Raw genomic sequence first — 20143 nt, 5'->3', positions numbered from 1 at the left:
CAGCCACACTCCTCAGTGATCGCTCCAGCATCACTTTATTCAAAGCCTCAGTCATCCTCAGCCTCCTCGTCTGCGGCGCTGCTAGGCAAAGAGGAGAAGATCTACTCCAACGCCTCCTTACACCTGCGTCAGGCCAACCCAACGAGATTGCCATGCTGGCTGCCGCCAACCAACGGTTATGGTGGGAAATTGTGGACTTCCTCCTGGAACTCCCCTCCCAAAGCCAATCACGCTTTAAGGCAGGGCTAGCGGTGGCCAATCTCGTGTCACATGACCTCATGGAATCCACAGTAGCGCATATCAATACCTCTGGCCGTGCCATCTGCATTGCCACGGACATGAGGCACACAGCCTGGTTGCGAACAACGAAATTCAACCCGGATGTCCAGGAGCGCATCCTAGATCTACCGTTCGAGGGGGAGGACCTCTTCCACTCCTCTACAGACAAAGAGCTGGACAAAAAGAAGAACATCTCACAAACGGCAAAGTCCTTGTCCTTTCTTACAAATACCACGCCTAAATCTTACACCCATTCTCAGCAGCACTCAGAGAAGGGTCGTACATATGGAGGGTTCTGCAGCTTCCAGGAACGCAGATCCAGGCAGTCGGACCGCTAACCGTCTAGGAGCCGGCGCAAACAACAAAAAGGGGGTGGGGGAGTGAAGGCAAGTGTCTCCAAAAGGCATTACCCTCCCCGCAATGAGAGGCAGAAACGGACACACCCCAAGAGGGAATGAGGCTAAGACCAAGTGCGGGTGAATGTAAAAAGTTCTTTATCTAATCAAATAGGGCATGCAAAGGACTCTGCAAGCTCCGAGAGCGCTCTGTCTGACAATAGCAAAGACAGTCTTATTTATTACAAAATTTCGTCATAAAAAACCTACAGACTATAGGGGGCACATAGTCTTGGGGATTGGGTGGCGTCGACTAACTATAGGTGCAGTAGTGACGAGCGGCTCCATGATTGGTGGACATCAGCGTGGTGCCAACGTGGGGCGGATAGGTCAGCTGGGCTCATCGGGGTGGGGCTGCCAGGCCAGGCGCAGTCAGTGTCGTTGATGGACGGGTTCCCTGACATTCTGCCCTTGTAGCCACACACAACATTCATTCATTTAGATAATTCCGGTTGTCCTGAAAATCCTGCAATAGGTTACTCTAAGGGTTAATAAGAAACTGGAGGAATACATATAATGTGAAGCTTTACCAATACATCAAGACACTGTTACTTCTGACCTGTTGACCGGGTGTCATAAACCTAGGTGTCTGGTCTGAGGGCATGAGGTGAGCTGCACTGTCATTCTGATCTCGTTAGATGTAATGAAGAATTACTTTATGATGTGTTACTACAGGGTTGAATATCTGCTCTCCAAGGCCCATTAACTTGGGGTGAACCGGAGTACCACTAGATCAGCGAGGGTGTACCTCTGACCCCTTGGGGCGGTGGGGGTTTTAGGACCGGGTTGTAAATAATTCTTCGAAGGGATTGTGTCCTCCGACGTGTTCCTTATCTTTGATATAATACGTTTCCAGCTTGCTGGCCTCGGAAATGTTTTCTGTAGAGGGCGCTGCGCGTCGACGTCCGCCGAGTCGATGTCCCTCGACGGCCACCGTATCGGCGCCGACGTCACCATGCCCATACATAGCCACGCGCTGCGTCCGTTGCTCAGTTCCGTTTTTCCGTGCTTCGTGGGGCCTCGGAATGTCGTTGCTCAGTTCAGTCAGGATACCTCTATATCTACTCGAATAATTCCTACTCGTTCTCGATTGCATCTTCATCGGAACCGACGACGCCGCGATCCGGCTTCAAGAAATGTCGAGACTGCGGTAAAAAAAATGTCGATAACGGATCCACACAAGATCTGCTTCTGGTGCTTGGGATCCGAGCACCATTGTTCGGAGTGTGAGGACTGCATGTCCATGACGGCGAAAGCCTTGAAGGAGCGCAAGGGGAAGCTCGAGAGAGGTAAGTCAAAAACCTCCTCGAAGGTTTCTTCGGCTGAGTCGAGGCATTCGTCTCCTCGCCGTCGAAAACATTCCCATTCTAGATCTCGAAGTAGCTCCCACCATTCGTCGAGATCAAGACACTCAAAAAAGAGACGTCGAAGATCCCCTTCCTCGTCTTCTGTGTCCCCAGAAAGGGTCTCCTGTCCCACAAAACACAGCTCTCAAGCTGAGTGGGAGGAATTCAGAAAGAAAATGTTAAGCGTCTTCGAGAACGCGGCCTCGACCCCCTCGAAGACAGCTGAGGGTGATACCCCGGGTGAAAAACCCAAAAAATGAAAACGCCGCGAGTCGCAGCACCCGGCCAAACATTCCACCCGAGAGCGCCACGAGCCATTGGGTAAGAAGGCACCATCTTCGACACCGTCGTCGAGGATTCCTTTGACGCCGTCGTCGAAGATTCCTTCGACGCATGGATCGGTGTAAAGACCGGTGGGGGGTGTCTGTACCTCCGCTCTCTATATGGTAGAGGAGAGGCACAGCAGACCCCAGCCAAGATGCTCTATTACGGTAGCAATGGACTAGCAATCAAGGCCTAGCTTCTCAGGAGGTGATGCGGGCTGGTACTTAAGTACAGTGTAGTCCCCGAACCCCCACAAAGGAATGTCCACACACTGTATTACTGAAAACACAGTCTTTATATAATTAATATTCAAAGGTATGTACACGATCACAATAACGCACTTTGTACTTGGAAGTCAATAATGATAAATATATACACGTCTAGAGTGGTACCACTAATGTTATCAAATCTCATTAAAGTGCATCAACTGTATGGTTTAAAATGTCACACAGATCAATAACGAGTAAACCAGCAATAGAGATAGACAGGAACGTAAGATGGTTGAAACAATAGGCAGAATGCTGGCCCCGTTACCTAGACACAGTTCTGTGTGGAGATCCCCCCCCCCACCTGGGCAACCTGTAAATAAAGATATATAGCACAAGCCCAGTCCAAATGTTCAATAGTCTTACTTCTTCCTGTTAAGGTTTTACCCCCCCAATGTACCTGGAGCCGAGGTGATCTTCCCTCGCTTGTCCACCCCCAGGGTCGAGAACCAAAAGCGATGGCCTTTCCCTGGCCACCTGAGTACAGGATCCCCAGGGACTAGGTTGTGAAACACCCTCTAGTTTTTCACAATATGTTTGCAATTTGGTCATATGTAATTTTACTGAACGCAATTACAGAGTGGTAAATTTCATCGCAGACACACTTTTAAAAAAATGTATTTGGGGGGGGTCCGCCCCCAAGATCCCCTGTTTTTTTACCCTTACAACACCACTCCAACCCCATCAGACCCATTTTAAGCCCTCTACCTTTTATTAATTTAATTAATGTTTGCTGTGTTTATTCGGTATTATGTTCCACTCTGAAATGTATCACTCTGTAATATTTTAGATATATTGACTGGATACCTGTAATTCGGACTGCCCTGGAACCTAAGGTGGCATACATGGAGCCATCTAGCCAGTTGCCTCCTAAAAATTGTGTGAACATTGTGAACAAAGAGCATTTAGAATTTAATGTTTGCACCAGGGATACAAAGTGTACTACTCCTAATGGCATTTTATATGTTTACTCAAACTGAACCATTGGGAGGGCAGGATGAACAGGGGTGGGGCAATTGTTCCAGTTGTGGTCTGCTGAACGAGTCTGTAGTTCCGCTGAAGAAAGACCATACAACTGTAATAAGTCAACTCAAGGCCCAAATAAGGGAGTGCCCTCTTTATTTAGCGATGCAGACAGAATTTGTAGTGCTAAATCCACAGCGAATCATGATTTATGCTGAGTAAAGTATGCTCCTTTGACAGGCTCAAATTTGGTACCCATTGGGGGAAAAGTATCAGGGGGAGCAAAGAGCAATATTCTGTGATGACCGATAATGTAAGATCTGCAGGAGTACATATATTAAGAGGGGAATTCAGAAATATATTTTGTATAAACATAAGAAAGCCAATCGATCCTTTGGAGATTTGAAAACAGTCCTTTGTTTGGTTTCACATTTTAAGTTATGGTCTGTCCTTGAGCAGCTGTCATTTTCAGGCGACCTTATTGCTAGGATTAGATCATTATATGGAGAATTATGCAATAGTAACAGGAGGCCAAGACAAGGAATTCACACCACCATTTAAGATTAATATCAGTGTGGGACAGGGATGTGTATTGGCCCCCTTGCTTTTTTGTATCAATTGTCTGATATTCTTCCAAAATTGCCTGCACCACTGCAGTGCTCAATGGTCACCAGCTGCCTTCTGGCATATGCCACTGATATCCTCTCAGGTTCAGAGAATTGTCTGAGCATTCTAACACATGTGCTACCGCCACTCTGCATGGCCTGCAGCTTTGCCCAATGGCCACTTTGGATGCTGTTAATACAGAAAAGCGCCCACTGGGTGCAGGATCTTAGGCCATCCCCAGGGTTTATTCAAAATTGCCTATGGTGTCTTTGCCATTCCCTGGGACCCCCACGCCACCCAGATGACCTGTGGTCTGGCCGAGTGGCTAATTTGTGTGGGGCAGGCCCTTCAGCGATACCGTGGGCACCCACAAATCACACTTGATGGGTTTCAGTGGCCCGTTTGCCCTAGTATTGAATGTTACCCCCACCTGGCACTCCAAGCCACCTGCTGGGACCACTGGGTATGGCCAAGATTCCCCGGCACTCCTGATAGCCATGGCAGGCCTGAAGGCTGCCAATAAGCCCTGCATACATGGTTTGTCATCTGCTGCGGTCACTGGCGTAGGTTTAGGACATGCCCAGTATCCACTTGGCCCCTACTCCCGAGCTAAGTGGCTACTTGCCATTGCCCAGGGCATCCGGGTAGCCATAGGTGGTCTGTGGACTACCACCAACCTCTTGTATCTGGTCAGCCATCTGAAATGGCCATTGGGCATGGCCTGCATTCTTGCCGTTGGCCACTCTGCACGTGGAAAGGCATTCAGGGCATGATCTACCAATAGCCCCGTGGACCTGGCCCACAGGTTGGATCCAGATATGAAAGTCCATGGCTTGACTCGATACCTGCAGGCGTTTCATGCTGTTTACTAATGGTCCACTGGGACTACAAATAAAATGCTGTTCTTTATTTTTAAACCCATATTATGCTCCTCTGCGAGCCTCTTCCATCCTCTCTCGGACAGCCCCAGTTGCTGCCATATACAATAGTTTGACAAATTTAGGTTTTGGAATCAAAAATGCTTAAGCAAGTTCCCAAAAATGGTTTCATGGGTCTGTGAACAAGGATGAATCCATATATCTTTGACAAGATTTTCGCTATGTTTTTTGTCTAAAGGCCGGATAGATTTTCAGCAAAGGATTGTGAGTCAAAACAGAGGGCTGTCCAACGTAAACGCAAGTACAGAGTTTCTGTCACTGACTGTAAAAAATAAATAAATATTTGACTATTTTGCATGTTAATTTTCTTTAATATAGTTATTTGTTTGTTGTTTCTGTCATTTGTAATTCTAAAATTATAGTATAAAAAATGAAGTGAGAGTACATTAATTATACTGCTAGTGTCTTAAATCCTATTTATTGGTGCACCATTTGCACCACTGTGGCCACAGAGCTCCTTTTGGCGCAGCACAGTGGTGCAACAGGCAATTTGGCACAAGCATGACTTAGGCTAAATCGTCCTTGTGCCAAATGTGATTCTGATATTTAAAAATAAAAAATTCACTAAGGGGCATTGGGCGCCGCCACAGTGCAGCAAATAAGTGCGCCTTGCCTCCAGCTCAGTGTCATGTAAACAGCGCCTATTAAAGAATCAGTGTGTTTCTTGAATAGGCAGCCATGATTCTTTAATAGGCGCTGTTCACATGACACTGGGCTGGAGGCAAGGCACTGTTAAACACACTTTACACGAACAGCAGGGGGCTCAGTTCTGTTGTTCAGTTGATACTTGTTCTATTATCAGCCGAACAACATAACTGAGACTCCTGCTGTTCTGCATTTGTGGTGGGTGGGGTGGGGGTTACGCAAATCTCGCAGAGGGAGCTGGCAGACATGGGGCCAGCACTGGCTTCAAGGCACTGCAATGATCCACATGACCAAAGAGGATTAATATATAGCAGGCACAACTTTTATACTTAACCTGCCATCATACATATATGTGTATATGTATGGTTCATGGTGCAGGCTAAGTATAAAATCTGTGCATCGCCAAGCTAGGAGCTCCGTTTGTTTGTGTCGCTAAGTGCCGTGCCTGAAAGATGAGACTGCCTAAATGTACTGCTTCGTATCTGAAATCCTATTTCAATCTGATGTACGTAATACGGTAATGCCATTTTGTAGTAGAATTGTGCACAAACAATCCATTCTTGCTGTCTATATTTATCAGTGCTTGCTTCATATTGCAGTGAGTTTGCACTAGCAACAATTCTCATGAACCCTCAAAAAATACTAAATGATGCCTAGCAAGTGTGATTTATCACACCGCCTGTGTCACTACTTGAGTACAAACAGCAATATTGCTTTCAGATACACATTTACCAAAAACATCACAGAACAAACAATACCATTTATATTAGTAGTTAATTGATGAAGTTGAGTTGTGGGAAGTGTGAGAAACCGGACAGTGTTCTCTCACCTACTCCCCCGGGATCCTCAATTCAGGTGGCCAGGGAAGGGCCATCAATTTTGGATTCCAACCCTAGGGGTGGACAAGCGAGGGAGGATCACCTGAGTGGAGGATCACGGGGGATTGGGAGGAGAACATTCAAGGGTGAAACATGGCATTCCCCCTTTTCCCATGTCACCTCAAAACCCTTTCCCTCAGCTTTCATGGGTTATTTCCAAACCCTTTCCATCTTCCCCTCCCCATTTCCAACAAATACTGGGACGAGGAACCAGGAGTTGTGAAGAATTCCCATAGGAATAACATGGGGAGTGTAAGGTAAGCCGGCTGTAGAAAGAACTTAAGTTGTCCCATTGATAGTCGGGCATCTACTAATTATCACTCACACCTGACTCCACTTGACTGTTTTTCTAACTATAAAAGATGTGGTTCTACACAGGTGAGAGAGCGAGCTGTGGACATTGTTTGGACCAGAGGTGCCAAGGAGCAGAGAGCAGAAAGAGCTACGGTCCACAGGAGAACGGCATGCCGAGATACTGGCCGGTGCTTCTGAGGGGCTGCAGCATGGCTAGGGTGCTGTGTCGCCAAAGAGCCAGAGTGAAGTATCCTGCCGGCTGCTGTTGGCAGTCGGAACATTGCTCGTTCCTTTGTGCCGGCCTCAAGGGCGTCTGAGGGGCAGGTAGTGAGACCCTGACCTCAGGCCCGCACAACCAGAAGGGACCACTTGCGCTGCTGCCGGGGTTAGTCTCGTGAAAGTAAGAGACGGAGAGAGAGAAACTCAGGAGCATGCGACTGATTGAAGCAGAGTGGGCAAAATGAATGCATAAAGCGGCACAAAGCGGAAAAGAGGAAAAGAAATCACAGAAGCTAGTAAAGCAATTTAGATTGAAAGAAGACTGACAGGGCTGGAAATCAATGAAAAGTAAGAGAAAGCCAGAAAGCAGAGCACCCAAGGGACGCAAAGTGAAAAACTGTATTAAATAGGGCGCAAATGACACGAAAGCGAGAGAGAATGGTGCAAGCGACCCAACAGAGTGGAAAGTGTGCACGGGAAAGCAAGAAGGAAGGTGCCAGTGGGCACTGGAAGGTAGAGTGCAAATGTGCACAGGAAAGCTGGAGAAAAGTGGCAGGGGCACAAAAAGGACAAAGAAGGTACAAGTGTGCACGGAGGATGTTAAAGAAGGTGCCAGTACCACAAGAAGGTTAGGAAGTTGCAAGTGTGCAGGAGAAGGAAAGAAAAGTGCCATTGGGCCCGAGAAAAAAGTCAAGGAAGCAAAGGAAAAAGCCCCTGAAGGCAAAAGGTTAAGAGCAGGAAATAAACGAGAGGGGTTAAAGCTCGGAGTGGTAGCGCTTAGGAGGACCAAAGAACCTGACATTTTCTAAAGTCTCTGTTGCTACCCCTTGAAAGATCTGTTTAAGAAAGAAAGTTACATCCTGACAAACTGTACTCGTGTTTTGAAACGTTTGAAACTCAGGGGCCTGAGCTTTGGGAAGGGAACCCTAAGAGGCCTATCAAAGTGGTATCTTGATTAGTTTGTGTTACTGAAGGAATTGAAGCTTTGGGAAGGGAACCCCAAGGCATTAAAGACATTGACATTGACATTGTTTGAACTATGGAGAAGGTCCTATAAACAGGCACTTCTAATTGAACTCATTCTTTTGAAACTGCCTAACCTAACCTGGTGAGAAGACCACCTGAAACCAATCCTGGTTTTCCTATTTTTGTTGAACCACCACTTTTTGCTTTTGAAAGACTTCCTAAACACATTTTTGTCAGCGTGAGGGCAAGCGTAGGTTTAAACAAAGACAGATCTTTATTTTGGACTTCAGACTTCGACAGCCCTTAGAAAAAACAGTTAAGCGAACCATCCCTTTAGTATTGGGGCCAGTTAGGCATTCCAGCAACTCAGGAACTTTAGTCCGTAAAGGTGTTGAAACGAATATCTTTGAGTCTGTGTCCTCTTGATCTCATGCCTGTCTCGCAGAAGCTGTTAAACGTGAAGAATACTATATGGCCTGCCATTCACCGTCCATTTCTAAGAATTGAAAAGTATAGCCTGTTTTATGTATGTATGTATGTATGGACAGGGAGTGTCTTCACAAAGACCCCTGCAACCTTGTTTTACCCGTTCTTCTGCTGTATTTGAGAGGCCCATGTCGGGGTATTTCCCCAACTTGCAAATTCTTACAGGTAAAACGTATGTGTTTCTTAGGTGAATTGGCCACTAAGCAGTCTCCATATACGTACAGACAAATTGTACAACTGTGTTTTGATGCACTGAACGTATCGGACAGTGCTACCAGTGCCTTTAAAATGCGTATTCCCACAGGTCATTGATTACTGTATTTGTATTTCAGGACTCCTGCATGTAATATTAATACCACAAGGCCATGTTGGACTGTCGTCATGGCCACAGCATTAGTCCTATAAGAACTATTGTGAGCCTAACTAAACTCTTTTTGTCTCTCGTCAGCTCCAATGGTTTGCATCACGGACACAAACCTGTCTAATGACATTGCTGCAACTTCCAATTCTGTTGATGGAGATTTTCCTGGCATCCATGTTGTGGAAGATGGAACTTCAACTGAAGCCTCCAAAGGGCAAGCCAAGGTAGTTCACGCCATGTACCCTATCTACGCTTGAGTGACGTAGATGTGTGTCCTTGTTGGATGCTGTGAATTTTATTAATTGTCTTTTCTTAAGCTCTAAGGACACGTGGTATAGCGTTTAGTGAATAGACAGTAAAAAGCACAACGATACCTTATTATGTGCCATAGAAGCTTACAACTGACAAAACAGGAAGGTCTTACAATGTCTTGTGAAGATGCATGAATCAGAACTGGAACTAAACAAACTGAGAGAGACACTAGGCAAATGTAAGAAAAGGTCACCCATAGCACAATAACCACATTACACAGACAGAGGTTTTCTCTTTACTCTGTAAGGATGGTTATGAAACAATACACTTTAAACATTTTTTTAATTTAAAAATTCTGTATTTTATCACAATAGTAAACATCTTTTTTTTAAAAACTGATCTTTACCCAAAGTGACTATACTTCACATCACCACCACCACACAAGGCATACCATGGGTCACAATAAATGCACTCAGATGCCTAGGTTTACTCAGCTAACCAGTCTGCGTCAAATTTACAATTAGCGAAAATGAATAACTCAAAATATATTTTGCCATGTCAACCTAACATGTTTCATTCCTTAAATGTATTCACATATTAATAGAGGAACTTCTTCAGCGGAACAGCAGTATACGTGGAGATTTCGATCCACAGTCTCCTCTGATAATTTAGACCACGATAAAAAATATTTTCATTTAAAAAGAGCCAAACACCTACAAGAAAAGTCAATGATTCACCATTATCAAGTAATCAAATTACATTTATATAGTGTTCGAAGGTGAACATCTTACAGAGTTTCTTTTACTAAACCCTAAACTAGACACTTTAAATACATTCACTTGTCTCCAATATAGATGTGCAACTCCTAAGTAACAGGCCAGACATTCATTTAAATGACTCATACAGCAGTTAAAATAGTGATGAAAACATCTGTCGATCCTCCAGTTTTACCCTTATGCCAATGTACTGGTTAACCATCATATTTAAAAGTTTGAAAGTACCTTTATATATGCGGGGTTACTCTTTTCTCAATCGCTGTGGCACTCATTTCACAAAAGAATGATCACATGCGCAATTACACATTTCCAAGGCACCAGAATGCAATCCTCATGAATCTAGCTCACTTCTAATTCTCTTGTTCAACAAAACTGCTGGGTCCTCTAATGCTATATTGGCATTCGCCAGCGTGTTGACATTATATGCCATGAGGAAAGGTAGCTTCTTAACGTGTCCAGCGCTCCACTGTACTATTGTTAATATAGATGGGATCTCTACAGTTCAAGCAGTACCATCAGCGCAGTGTTGCATTAAGCGTCTTGACCTAAATTAAACATAACTACCATCAGAGAACATATTATCGGAAGCACTGCATATACAGGCTATCGATTCCATTATTCTAACCTATAAATGGTTTAGTGTAGGTAAATGACCTTCTGTGCTATTAATCGGATCGAACTGTATGGAACCAAATGCTTTAGTGGACCACGAAATTAAAAGCGAGCTTAGGGAAGAATCAAATAATTTCATATCCCATGGCGCAAAATCCGAGGACGTAAAACATCTATTCTCCGTGAATAATCCAGTTCTCATGGGCATATTTCAACCATTCAGGACGACGCATCTAGCCATCTTCTAATGGTATACAATAGTTATTAAACACGATAATTTCTTCTGTTATGTGTATCACAAAGAGCATCAAAACTATTTTGAAAGTTTGTACCATTCAGCTGAACTGTTCAGACCAACTATATGACTTTTTGTCAAGAAAATTAAGTATTGTTCTGCTTCGATACGTTTTCTTTTATCATACTGCTCATCATTAGTAAATCTAATTTTATGCAATACAGTCAACAAGAGCTCATCACATGTATGGCTAGTCGTGGTATAAACTGTGGCACTAAAGGTGCAGTGAGATTTTTTATTTCGGATACAACTTTTGTGTTTGGATATCCTGATTTTAATTTTCCTTTCAGTTTTTCCGATGTATAATCTGCCACTAGAGCACCAAATGGAATAAAAACCAGAGAAGAGTTACAGTGACTAAATGTATTTTGTTTCCAAGGTTTTAAAAGACTGATATCAACCAGCGTACTCCTTTTTGTTTGAGGGCAACAGCTAGAGTTACCACAAGCTGCACGTACTATGGGGGCTATACATTCCCCATAATTCAGTAATTGTCTGTTGTTGTTGAAGGATTAACGAGATAACGTTTCTTGTTAGTAAATCTTTAAGGTTCTTACCTCTCTTGTAAGCAAAACATGGTCTTATCAGAGGAACTCTAACTCCTTCTGGAACTTTTAAATTCTTTTTAATTTTTTTATTTACATGATTTGATACATTAGTGAATGTACTTAAAAAAACAATATCATCACTTCGAGGTTGTATTCCAAAAGGGCATCTCTGTTATTATATTTCGCCCCCTTGAAAGCTCTGCGTACTGATTATTTTGAATAGCCCCTCTCTAGAAATGTCTTACTCAGACTGTCGGCTTTTCTTAAGAAATCATCCTTGGACAAGCTGTTCATTTTGAAACGTATATTTAGAGTGTATTGTTTCATAACCATCCTTACAGAGTAATAAGAATGGTCTGTGTAATGTGTAAATTACGCATGTGAACTGACAAGTAATTTTCTTTACAGTAGTGATATGGGGCCACTTTTGCATGCACTTGTACAGTGTGGCTGTCCATCCATTGCATAAAAGGTTCTCTTTTATTTATACATTCGACCTCTGTTACTGCTTTCTAAGGGTTTGCCAATATACCTACTGAGTGAGTGTGCAGCCTCAGTGCCCTTAAAAGGTTTTTTTTTTTAATGATATTCCTGCATGGTTTGGTTATGTGACTATGATGGCATGAGTGCATCAAACCTGAAATTGCCGTCTGCAAACAATCACATGTTTTAATTGATTTTAAATTCCTGGCTTTTGGTCACAGTGTACTATTGTTCTTATTCATCAGTCATGTTTGTGCAGCCTTGACTGAACTGGAGTTTTCTCCGGTAGTGTGTTCAAAAACATAACTGCAAAGAATCAAACAACACATCATTGAAAGATCCATTGTATTAATATTGGTGAAATTCTAATGCAAGTGGCAATTCCGGTCTTTCTGTTTGTTGTCCTAGAACGCGCTGAGTTTTCTTTTGTTGCTGTTTTTTCATGTCTGTGTGTGCTCATTTTATCGGCTAACCGTATTCTGGCCCTCATGTTGAACTGTGGGCTGAACAGTAAATTAGAAATGTTTAGTCGAATCACTTTTTTCTGTGTTTGGCTCCCCACAACTTAAGTTCTTTCTATTAAAAAAAAACTTTGTATCTTTAAAAATATATATATATATTTACTAGTAAGTGCCAACAGCATCCATTGCAAATCCCCTTCTCTGCTCCAGGGCTTTGACCTTTCTGAAACCAAAACTGGCTTGTTCCTATAGATTGTTGTTGTGCTCTGTGTAATCACCCCAGGTCTCCCAAAGGTGTGTTGAAAAGAAGATCGCCTCTGTTCCACCTTTATTAACTTTTTGCAGTGATTGAATGCAGGTTTCAATAGTTTCCCTCTCAGTGTGCCTGTGTCCTCTCTTTTTCTGGCACCTCTATGTTGACGTTCTGAATGTTCGTCTGGGTCTATCCTTTTCAAACTATTGCACATCTTAAGTTCTAGACTCCCTTTAGTTTCCAAAAAAACATAATTTTGTTTGACTGTCAATATAGCATGCTCTCCTTTTCGACCATGTTTGCTTGAGTCGTGTGAATCTGTGGCACAGAATGACATACTTGGCAGTGCTATTCAGCTTGTGTGTACCAGTTTGCACTAACAAGTCTTTTTTTCTTTTTCCCCTCCATTCCCTATCACACATTCTCTCAACATTTTAAATATTTGCTTTTGTTTTCTTTGTTTTCATGTTCACCTGTGGCTGGGCTTGTTGGTGCAGCCCACTCGCCCATGTTCACCACCACCCCCCATCCATTGTGTCCCTTGTCGCCCATCAAGCCTGACACCTATCCCAGAGATGGACATGCGTTCTGACATTTCTGAGGAAGACACCTTTGGAGAGCTGGAGCACAGCACCTCAGATTGCTTAGAAATCAGCTCCCCAGAGCATGCTGTGGATGAGTTTGCGACTCCTGTGGCTCTTGAGAAACCACCTTATGGCAGGATAGAAGATCAATTTGCGTTTGCAGATAGCCAGCTTTCCCGCTCCACCCCTGAAGTACAAGGAAAGAAACACATAGATTTTGAGTACAGTTGTGCCAATTATCGCTTCTTTTCGTTTAGTCTCTGCAAATGCTTTCCTACCAAGTTGCCTTCTCTCTTGGATGAGGATGGGTACATAAGTTTCCCAAGTCTGCCAGAGGTGTGCATGTCCATCCTTCCCCCAGGCCTGCAGCATTATGTCCCTTTGACCTCTCCCTCCTTCATTCCATCCTTCCTTCTCATTTTCGTGCTGCTTCTCTCTGCTTCTCAGTCCCTCCCTTTCTCACTGACTCTGTCCCTTCCTCTCGCTCTGGCCCTCTGCTACCTGGAGCCCAAGGCGACCTCAATGAGCGCCTTTAATGACAATGACCTGAAAGACAAAGCAGAGGAAGAGGTGTGTAACCTTGTTACTTAATTGCTGCCACTTGCACATAGATTTCCCTTCTGAACTCTGAGAAGTGCACACTCAACCTTGCACACTGTGTGTTGTTAACTCCAAATGCCTTTCATGTGTTTGTTTAATACTTGTGTGATATAGCTGTTTGGTTACTTCTCAAGAGGACTTTCAATCTTAGGTTGCAGTTAAACATGTTTTCATCCGATAGTTTACCAACTCAGTTGACCTCCCTCCCCCCAAACATAATTCTCCAGCAGCTATTCTCAAACGTTTTATTTAGTCTAGGCTATGACAGGTTTGATAATTGATGGGCTGGGGACAGAAAATATGTCATTTCTCGCTTAAGACTTAAAGGAAGCCTCCCGAGTGCCAAGGTTCTGGCAGTGCTCTAGTCGGCAGCATAAAGAAGGTGCACCATACAGTAGATTACACTTTTGACAACTGCTCACTATATTGTGTACCAGCTTTTCTAATTGTCCCCAATGTGACGAGGTACCTAGGTACACATTTCAGAAAGTGGTTGATAACAACACAATGATAGGTGCTTAATGTACTACCAAATGACACATCTTTAAAACGCTGCTTCCGAGTGGACGTCTTCCATTGCAGATGTACACAGTCATTTAAATATCCTAATCCATGCTGACACTGTGTGGGTGGGCGAGCACAGTGTTATCCTCTGAGGAATGGTACTCCAAGCCCATTTTATTCAAGTACATATAGGTAACAGAGTAAATTACAGGTTGTCCTATACGGCCAGCACTAAATAAATACATAGCTGATTACATAGATGATTGCTCTGTAAGACTCATGCCACATCTTTTGTTCCACATTGATTGTGCATTGTTGCTTCTTCTGTGCAGCTCACGCAGTGTCTACTACGTACATGAGATAACTGCCTACCCCTTTGCCCCATAACAATGCTTTCTGTTTATTTTTTGTTTTTTATCTTCCATCCACATGTGGCTAGTAGGTTGCCTCTGATTTGTTAGTGCCTCCCGCCATTTCCGATGTGTGACAGCTTCCTGTAGGGATTTCCCTGTTCCACTATTTCCTCACCACCTCTGAGCCTCATGCATATTTCTGGACGCGAACACTGTGCTGCCTATTACAGCCTCCATCTAATTTTGCTATGTGGTATGGGCAATGGCAACATCCCATAACTCTGTTCACCTGCAATGAGTAAATGTGATAAATCACAGGATGTCACTTTACACCTATGCTGTAATGTTTAAAAATAGTAGAAAAAGGGTCCGCTGTTGCGCAGCGACATGGGATAGTCGCATCTTTCTTGCTACGCTCCGGCAGGACTGACACAAGGCTGCCATGAGCACCCAGACTCTATGAAACCTCCAGAAAAGCGAGGGAGGGTCGTCGGAACATGTTGAGCGCCGATAAGTGCCCCAGCGTCATCAAATTGGTAGTTTTTGAGGCGGGTTTGGTCCGCAAAGTCTGCCGCATCATGGTCCAAGATGGAGGCGATGCACTCCAACTGAAGGAGGTGCAGAGTCGAGTCGGCTCACAACACTGGCAGAACTTCCTGTCCCGCATAACCAGAAGCAGATTGAGGTGAGCTAGGTAATACTGCCGAGCCTACGGTGCAAGCTTCAAAGACGGGGCCGGCAGTGGCAGCAGTGTAGATCCAGGCAGCGCACAGTGTGAGATGGCGATCATCCGGGCAAGGCACAGAAGTAGTGAGACCAAAGGAGTGCAGAGATCAACAAAGGGAAAGAGACACACAGCCGCCCGCATCCGCCAAGGAGAGAAGGTGAGGGGAACGGGTGGCAGAGCTAACGTCTAGCCCACAGAAGGGACCTGATCCTCACCACCCCCCACCTCGGGTAGTTGATTAGTCATAAAGTGTGTGACAGGCAGTGAGTGACTTGACAGGGGGGAGCAGCATCCCCCATGGGACCGGGCCACCCGGCATGCAAATCATCAGTCCCAGCCAACCCAGGGAGGCACGGCTGGCAGGCCCGGATCACACCAAGTAAATATGGCCAAGGAGAAGAATAGGAAATCGAGCATGCAGGCCAAAATGAACTCCTACACAGTTTCCCTCATGGGGCGGTAACTGAAGTGGCGAAGGGGAAGATCATGGTGCCAGAGAAGGGTCAAGCTGCCCCATCGGCCCAGGACATTCTGCAGGTGATAAGAGAGGCCCAAGCCTCGATGGAGCAGTAGACCAATGCTATTGACGAGGATGGGGGACTCTTGAAGCAGGATCTATGCAAGATCTCGTCAAAAGTCAGGGAAGCCGAGCAGAGGATCTCAGATATAGGGGACACGTTGGGACCTGTGAATAAAGAAATAGCTGAGCTCAGAAATAGAACCAAGATGTTGGAGGAGAGGGTGAAAGACGCAGAAGGCAGTGCCCACAGGAACAATATATGCATCCTGGGTCCCCCCCCCCCCCCAAGAATCAACTCCTTCCATGGAGATCATTTTGGAGGGCTGGCTGAAAGAATGGATGGAACCCTGCAGGCCGTCTAGCTTTTTCTCGGTGGAATGGGCCCAAGCGGCTCTCAGCATGGGCCACCCCCGGGTGCCCAGCCACAACCTGTAATCGCAAAACTGATAAACAGGGACGTTATTCTACAGGTCACCCCGAAAGAAAGGATATTTCCAGCTTAACAGAGCGAAGGTGGCTTTATGCCCGTACTTCACTAGGGCCATTCAGAGTGTGAAAAGACTGCTCAGAGTGGAGGAGTACAAATATGCCATGTTGTTCCTGGTGACCCTTCGGGTGATAGGACCCAAAGGGATAATGTTCTTCTCGGATTCAGTGGAAGCATGGGACTTGCTAGATGGAGAGGGTCAACCAACGGAGGATGCCCGCCACGATGGGAAGGTCAATCCAAGTGGGTGCGACCTCCCTTAACAGGGAGACTGTGGACATATGGAGGTTGGAGTGCCATTGGAAAGAGGTCATGCTGAGGACCATTGCCTTGGCCCGAACACTGGTGCAGTCCCGCTGTTCGGACCAAGCTCCTGTCTTAAGGCGCTCCCCCTCAACCTGCACCCTTTGGTGCTGTTGCACGTTGGTAGTTGATTACGGTTGATTTAGTTTGGGTCGGCCGATGCTTCAGGCTGGGGAAAAGCGTGGGGTGGGAGGGAGTTTGATTTATAGGCTCAGGGTACACACATGAACTACAATTGGGTTTCACACTGCAAAGTTCTGGAAATCACCCCAGGAGAGCCTGCCTCAGGTAGACTTACTCATGATCAACTAACTAGGGAGACAGGGGGTAGGGTAGCTACACCCGGGTGCATGATGTGGAAATTGAATGGGGTTCTAGATAAAATAAAGAGGGGATTGGCTACCAATTTCTTCACCTCTCACAAAGCTGAAGTTGTGTTACTACAGAGAAACACACTTGATGTGGGTGGGTGTGCACATTCCTGGGGAGGGCGAAATATTTGGTGGTTGAACACGCATGCTTCTCTAGGAGTTTGAGGGGGGTTGCAGTTGGAATTGGGAAATTTCTTCCCTTGAGCATATCTCTAGGGGAGAGGGACAAGGATGGTCGATATCTGCTGCTGAAAGGTACTCTGTGGGGGGGAATCTATTTGTATAATCAATGCTTATGCACCACCATCCCTTCAGGCAGTTACGTACACGAGGATACAGTCCCTGCTAGGTAAGCACAGGGGGGGATATCACAGTAGTCGGGACTTCAATGATACAGCGGTACAAGCATTTGACTTGTCCTCTTACGTAGGGGGTCAGGGCCGTTCTCGCACAAAATTATACACATTTATTGTAGCAATGGGACTGAGGGATTGTGAGGAACTCATGGTATCAAAAGGAGGATCACAAACAAGAGATGCAAGTTCAACAGCTTTATATATAACTTTACAAGGGGTTGGAGACTTCCTAACTGGCTCTAAATCTAAAGTGGCAGTAAACTTGTCCATAAAGTAAAAGTAAAACATGATGTCAAAGACTTTCAAATGTGCAAGGCTTTTACCATAGGCCTCCGCAGGATCGCTTTGACTTTTTCTTCAGCTCACACTCTTATGTTATTTGCTGCAATGTCTCTTAGTCTTGGTAGTTCCATACATCATAAGTTACTCACTGTAGTGACTAACATACTCTTAGCCCTTAGTCCCCTTTCCTCCAGACTGCATGGGCGTCCATCGCTAGGGACGGGAGACGGAACCTTTTTACACCAGAAACAACCTTGACCCCCCCGAAGGTGACAAACAGCGCATCCGACTTGCGGAAGCCCTTGATCCTGTCCAGATAGTATTTCAGAGCACGTCTGACACCCAGACAGTGCAAGACCCTCTGAGCCTCGTCCTTAGGGTCAGCAAAAAACATAGGTAAGACTATCTCCTTGTTTAGGTGGAAAGTGGAGGGTACCTTAGGTAAGAACACAGGGTGTGGACCACCTTATCCTCGTGAAAGGTAGTATATGGTATATGGTTATGAGGCCACCAGAGCCTGAATCGCGCTGACTCCACTAGCAGAGCTGTTTTAATGGTGACCAGCCTGATGCCCGCAGATGCCATTGACTCGAACGGCTTCTGCGCCAAGGCGCCCAACACAGCATTAAGGCCCCACACGGGGTGTGGTTTTTTGATGGGCTGGATAGGCCCGTCAAATGTCTCTTAACTATCGGGTTTGAAGAGGAGAAGACCTCCTCCTCTGAATTTCTGTAGGCCCCTATGGTGCCAAATAAGTGCAGCATGTGTCCAACTGCACGCCTGAGTGAGCCAGGTGCGCAGAGAAGGAGAGTACATCATCCAACGTGCACGTAATCCCCTTAGAGTCCGCGCAGTGACAGAACCTAGTCCACTTACTCTTGTACTGGCTCCTGGTAGCCCTGCTCCTAGCACCCTGAATGATCTCTAGGTTAGCCTGAGAAAGGCTGAGGTGCTTCAGTGTGCCCTGCTCAGGAACCACGCTGCAAGGGCTAATTTCTGTGGTGCGGAGTGGCTGACCCTGCCCCCATGCTGCGCCAGAACATGAGCTGGACCCGTCAGAAGGTGAATGGGTGGCCCGTCCGAGAGGCTGAGACGTTCCGAGGACCATGGTCTCGCCGGCCACCACAGAGCTGTCAGAATGATGCTGAGGTGACAAGATTCCTTTATCTTGCAGAACACCCTGTGGGCCATATGCTCTCATGCCGTCAACTGAATCTGGAATGCGTCGCCCAGGGCCCTGCCCCTGCCAGGACGTGAACGGCTGGCACTTCTTGTCGTCCGAGGAGGCAAAAAGGTCCACCTGAGGATGCCCCCATCTGCTGAAGATCCCCAGCAGCACCTGGCCGTTCAATTGCCACTCGGAATTGTCTGCTCCCAGACTGCTGAGCCTGTCCACCTCCAAGTTGACTCCCCCGGAAGGTGGACAGCTGTGAGGTAGTGAGGTAGATGTTGTTTTCCAGGGCCCATTCCCACATGCTGACAGCTAGGCTGCACAGTGGAAGGGACCTGGTACCGCCATGCTTGTGGACCTAGTACATGCTGGTGGAGTTGTTGGTCTGGATGAGGACTACTTTGCCCCCAATGAGCTGGAGGAAAGCTCTGAGCACTAGCCAGATGGCCTTCAGTTCCAGCCAGTTGATATGGGACTCCTGCTGGGTCCAGACTCCATGGACACTGTTGCTGTGCATAGTGGCCCTGCAGCCCTCGAAAGTCAGTAGTGATGGTGATCTGGGGGGCCGGCTGCTGGAAGGGCTTGCTCGTCCACAGGTTGCAGTCCCTGGACCACCATGTGAGGTCCGAGTGGAGAGAAGGAGGTACGTTGACAAGCTCTGCTTGGGAGCCCCGCTCCTGATTCCATGATGCTGCGAAGTGCAGCTGCAATCTCCTCTTCCTGAGTCTCGTGTGGGGTACGGCCAGCAGGACCGCTGCCATGAGACCTATCAAATTCTTGTACCACAAGGCCAATGTCACTTCTCGGCTGAGGAAATGGTAGTGGCCCTCATGATGACCATGATCTTGTCCTCTGATGGGAAACTCTCTCAGAGCTTGTGTTCCAAATGAGGCCCAGGAAAGTCAGTCTCTGCGTAGGCTGCAGCTGAGGCTTCCTGAGACTTACTGAGGTTGAGCGAAAATCCCAGGTCGTGGAGTGTGCTCATAAGGGCGGTGGAATTGTGGTGCACCATCTCTGGAGATTTCTCCCTGATGAGCCGGTCGTCCAGGTACGGGTAGAGGTGATAGCCCTGAGGAGGGCTGCCACTGCATTCATGAGTCTGGTAAATACCCTAGGGGCAGAGGAAGAGCGCGTGGTATTACATAGCCGAAGCCAAACCCAGGAGCGCTGGTGAAATGTGCCCGTTCCTGTCGACGTGGAAAAGGGGGCTGATGTGTGGCGCCAGTGGGCGGAGTCAGG

The 20143-nt window shown here is 46.2% G+C and overlaps 1 protein-coding gene across 18 annotated transcripts in view; it reads left to right on the top strand.

The window, feature by feature from the left end:
* EPB41L2 (erythrocyte membrane protein band 4.1 like 2) overlaps nucleotides 1-20143 on the top strand; it is a 1866207-nt gene that overhangs the window by 1397383 nt on the left and 448681 nt on the right. For 10 of the 18 annotated variants that reach the window (XM_069607396.1, XM_069607395.1, XM_069607398.1 and 7 more), the window contains one exon: nucleotides 9054-9190. In XM_069607396.1, the coding sequence (XP_069463497.1) occupies nucleotides 9054-9190 (137 nt within the window). Of the gene's footprint in view, nucleotides 1-9053; nucleotides 9191-13143; nucleotides 13801-20143 lie in introns of all 18 variants that reach the window. The other 8 variants (XM_069607389.1, XM_069607390.1, XM_069607391.1 and 5 more) reach the window with 1 other exon arrangement.

Source organism: Ambystoma mexicanum, chromosome 4q, assembly GCF_040938575.1.
Source record: "Ambystoma mexicanum isolate Mex_15411 chromosome 4q, UKY_AmexF1_1, whole genome shotgun sequence".
Taxonomy (NCBI): Eukaryota; Metazoa; Chordata; class Amphibia; order Caudata; family Ambystomatidae; genus Ambystoma; species Ambystoma mexicanum.
The sequence above is the reverse complement of the archived record's forward strand: the minus strand, read 5'-3'. Positions and strand labels throughout refer to the sequence as shown.